This window comes from Gaeumannomyces tritici, assembly GCF_000145635.1.
Source record: "Gaeumannomyces tritici R3-111a-1 unplaced genomic scaffold supercont2.6, whole genome shotgun sequence".
NCBI lineage: Eukaryota > Fungi > Ascomycota > Sordariomycetes > Magnaporthales > Magnaporthaceae > Gaeumannomyces > Gaeumannomyces tritici.
The window spans coordinates 1,318,951-1,322,042 of NW_008804550.1; the positions used below are offsets into that span (position 1 = coordinate 1,318,951).

General features: G+C 58.3%; 1 protein-coding gene across 1 annotated transcript; it reads right to left on the minus strand.

Annotated features, from left to right (window-relative positions):
- Positions 1-489: 489 nt before the first annotated feature.
- Positions 490-1,354, minus strand: GGTG_10828 (hypothetical protein; the record flags this gene model as incomplete). Its single annotated transcript, XM_009228705.1, has 2 exons — positions 490-1,007; positions 1,173-1,354. 2 exons carry the CDS (start codon positions 1,352-1,354, stop codon positions 662-664), a joined length of 528 nt encoding a protein of 175 aa, XP_009226969.1. The 3' UTR covers positions 490-661.
- Positions 1,355-3,092: the final 1,738 nt, after the last annotated feature.

Consider the following 3,092-nt stretch of genomic DNA (forward strand, 5'->3'; position numbering starts at 1 on the left):
GGGGGGGTTTCTGTACGACCAGGGCAGGGCACGAGCAGACGAGTGGTGCGATTGGGTAGGGGTACCTTTGGGTTGGTGTCTCAATGGAGAACACACTGGGAGGAAGAAAGAAAGAGAGAGAGGGAGAGAGAGAGACGAGATGAGGGGCTCCTGACCACTCAGGGGCTGCTTGTGGCCTCCTCCTCGGTGACTCAGCCTGGTGTGGCGCGAGTGCATCCATCCCCTCAAAGTCCCCAGGTTACGCCACAGCCAATCATCAGCATCACCACCTTGCTCTCCCCCAAGCTTGCGCTGGACGCTAGCGTTCCCCGGGTCGACCTCCGGCCGAGCAATTGTGCTACGGAGCAGGGTAACCTTTGGTAACCTTTCTGGATCACGAGTGAGCCACTGAGACGAGCTCGAGAGACAATCCAAAATTCTCTCTGTATATCGCCAAACGCCTAACTTATCGTCCAACCATGGATACATGGTGTATAAACATAACCCCAACAGCAAAGCTCGCTTTATTGTCTAATGAATCATCAAAACGGTAACCAGGAAAACACATGCCTAAACCCACCCCTCCTCATGCGACACGCTTGGCAATAAAGTCGACCGCCTCGGGCACCTTGCCGTTGTAGCTCAGGTGCGAGGGCGTGACGACGAGGGTGCCCCTTGCACGTCAGGTCCGTCTTGTGGCAGAGGATGAGGGTCTCGTCCTCGGGGGCAGCGGTGGGATGGCGCCGCCATCCTGCTCCTTGCGCGTGTCGCCCAAGGTGACGGTGGCGCGCGCACGCTGCTCAGCGCACCGACGCGGGGCATGTCCCGCACCGCGGCGTGCACCCAGCGCCGCGCGCCCTGGCTGTAGCCCGAGAACGACCATCTTGGTCTTGGGGGGGCACGCGACGGTGACGTTTGTGATGAGCTCGGAGAAGAGCGCGGCCGACCTCGGCCGCGCTCGCGTTGCCCGCGTCCAAGTTGTCGCGCATCCGGGCGCCAAGGGGCACGCCCCTGGATGGCGACGCGGTCTGTGCCGAGGTGCTCCCTGAGCTGGTCGGCGAGGGGTCGTGCCCGGCATGCCTCACTGGTTTTTTTTGTTTTTTTTTTTGTTTGGGTAGGTCTAGTCTTTTGCTGGGATGAGAAGGTGAGGAGGGCGTGCCAAGTTGCCGGGCTGGATCGAACCACGGGCATACAGCAGGGTGGCGTCCCTGTAGGTCCCGTTGCTCTTGAGGAACTCGTCCGCCGTCAGGCCGATGCTGGTAGCGTGTGTCGAGAGCCCACTCTCGATAGATGTGTCGGGCAGGGCCATCGGAGTAGCGGTGGCGCACGAGGCCGCAAAGACGATGGCAACAGCCGAGTAAAGCGTGAATATCATGGTTATATGTGCTTTTTTTCCTTCTTTGCTTCGTAATGACCGTAGAGAATAAGGGAGCGTGTGACTTTTGCGTGAAAAGGAGCGGCGACTTTCGTAAAGACTTGGACAGGAAGGAAACCCGGAGAGAACACAAGGAAAGGAGCGATAGTGAGGCAGCGGGATGGCGAGAGAGAGAGGCAAGAAAAGAGATGCCATCACGGGCGACGGTATGCAGATTTATCTACTCTGCTGCTCTGTTCCGCCCCGCCCCCATCCTCTGCCCTAGCTCACCCGACATGGCGAGCCGAGCATTACACACATCACTGGGCGCGCCGGCGCCCACCATGGGAAAAAGATGCAGTCGCGATCGCATTCCCACATTCCAGGCGAGGCATGAAGTCCCCCAGCCGTTTTGGACGTTCGCGTCTGTGTAGTATGTGTGTATGGGGTCCATGGGTAGGTAGGTATCCGCTCGCGCCCTAACGTAGTGAGTGGCGTCAGGGGGGCCCCCGGGGTTTGGCGATCCGATGCCACAGGTGTGCGGGCCCCCTCCTCCCCCACGGAGCAAGCCGACTCGAACTCAACTCCACGCCATTGCGTGCCTAGTGCTCGGCAGGGGGAGGGGACGGGCGCAGGCCGGGATGTTGCCGGAAAGAACCAGAGGGGGCAGGGCAGGGGGCCCTCGCGCTAGAAGCGGCAAGAGGGCACATGGGATGACGGGAAGGATAATGAGAAATGGACGGGGAGATGTCATCTCGGGAGGCCCGGCTGTGCCCTGCTACCATCACATTTGATGCAAATAAAGATGTGTGTTGGTTACCAAGCTTGAGGGCAAGCTTTCCGGTCTTGGTCCCTGCGCTTCGCACGCAAAACCTTCTCCACTCGGTCACCATCACAGCCTCATCCGTGCCCTTCCCGCTAGGCTGTGGCCCTGGCGCACCCTGGGTGGATCGATCGGCACGAGGCTCTGTTCGCTGCCAGCGGGGTTCCTCTCTCAACGTGAAGCATGGGACGCGGGCTTGCCGACTTCGCATGTTCCTCGGGATCCCAAGCGTGGTGGATGTGGTGTCTATCGTTTTGCTCCTCCCTTGAACGTGACGGCCAGCCCGCTAAAGCCGATCGTGGTGTTTGGTTGTTATCAGCCACACGCCGCCGAAAAGGCTGCACGGCCACTTTCAACTCTTGTGATCCATCCCAATCCCAAGGCTTGACCAGGCCGTCATTGGATCCGATTATAAATACCTACCACCTACAGTAGCCGTACCAACACGTCGTGAGCCGCAACCGTTCCAAGCGGGCTCCATTTTGGGTCCACGTGTGGACTTGGCTGGGTACCCCCAAAACGTCGCCAGGCTCCAGTCCGAATTGTCGAGTTAGAGCCTGGTGGCCTTGAGGCCTACAATCGGCGCCTTCCACGGTCGTGATCAAGTTACTCTACTGGAAGCTCTGGTGGCAAGATCCCACCGACTGACTGGCGACAAAGAAGAAAAAGGGGGCTAGTGAAAGAAAAAGGCGCGACAAACACGTTAGGGACATGCCCAAATGCAAAAAAGATCACTAAAAAGATCACTGCCCAGCCTATATTAAACCGTCCGCAGGGTGTGGCAGTTGCGAAAACCATCCGGTTAATATGGTTTTCTTCGAAGTTTTTTTTTCCGCACCCCATACGGGGGATCGAACCCGTGCTCCCAAATCTGTTAAATTAGGGCTCAACGGCTACGGTTAACCGTTACACCAAAGGGCGGTACCTATTAAATGT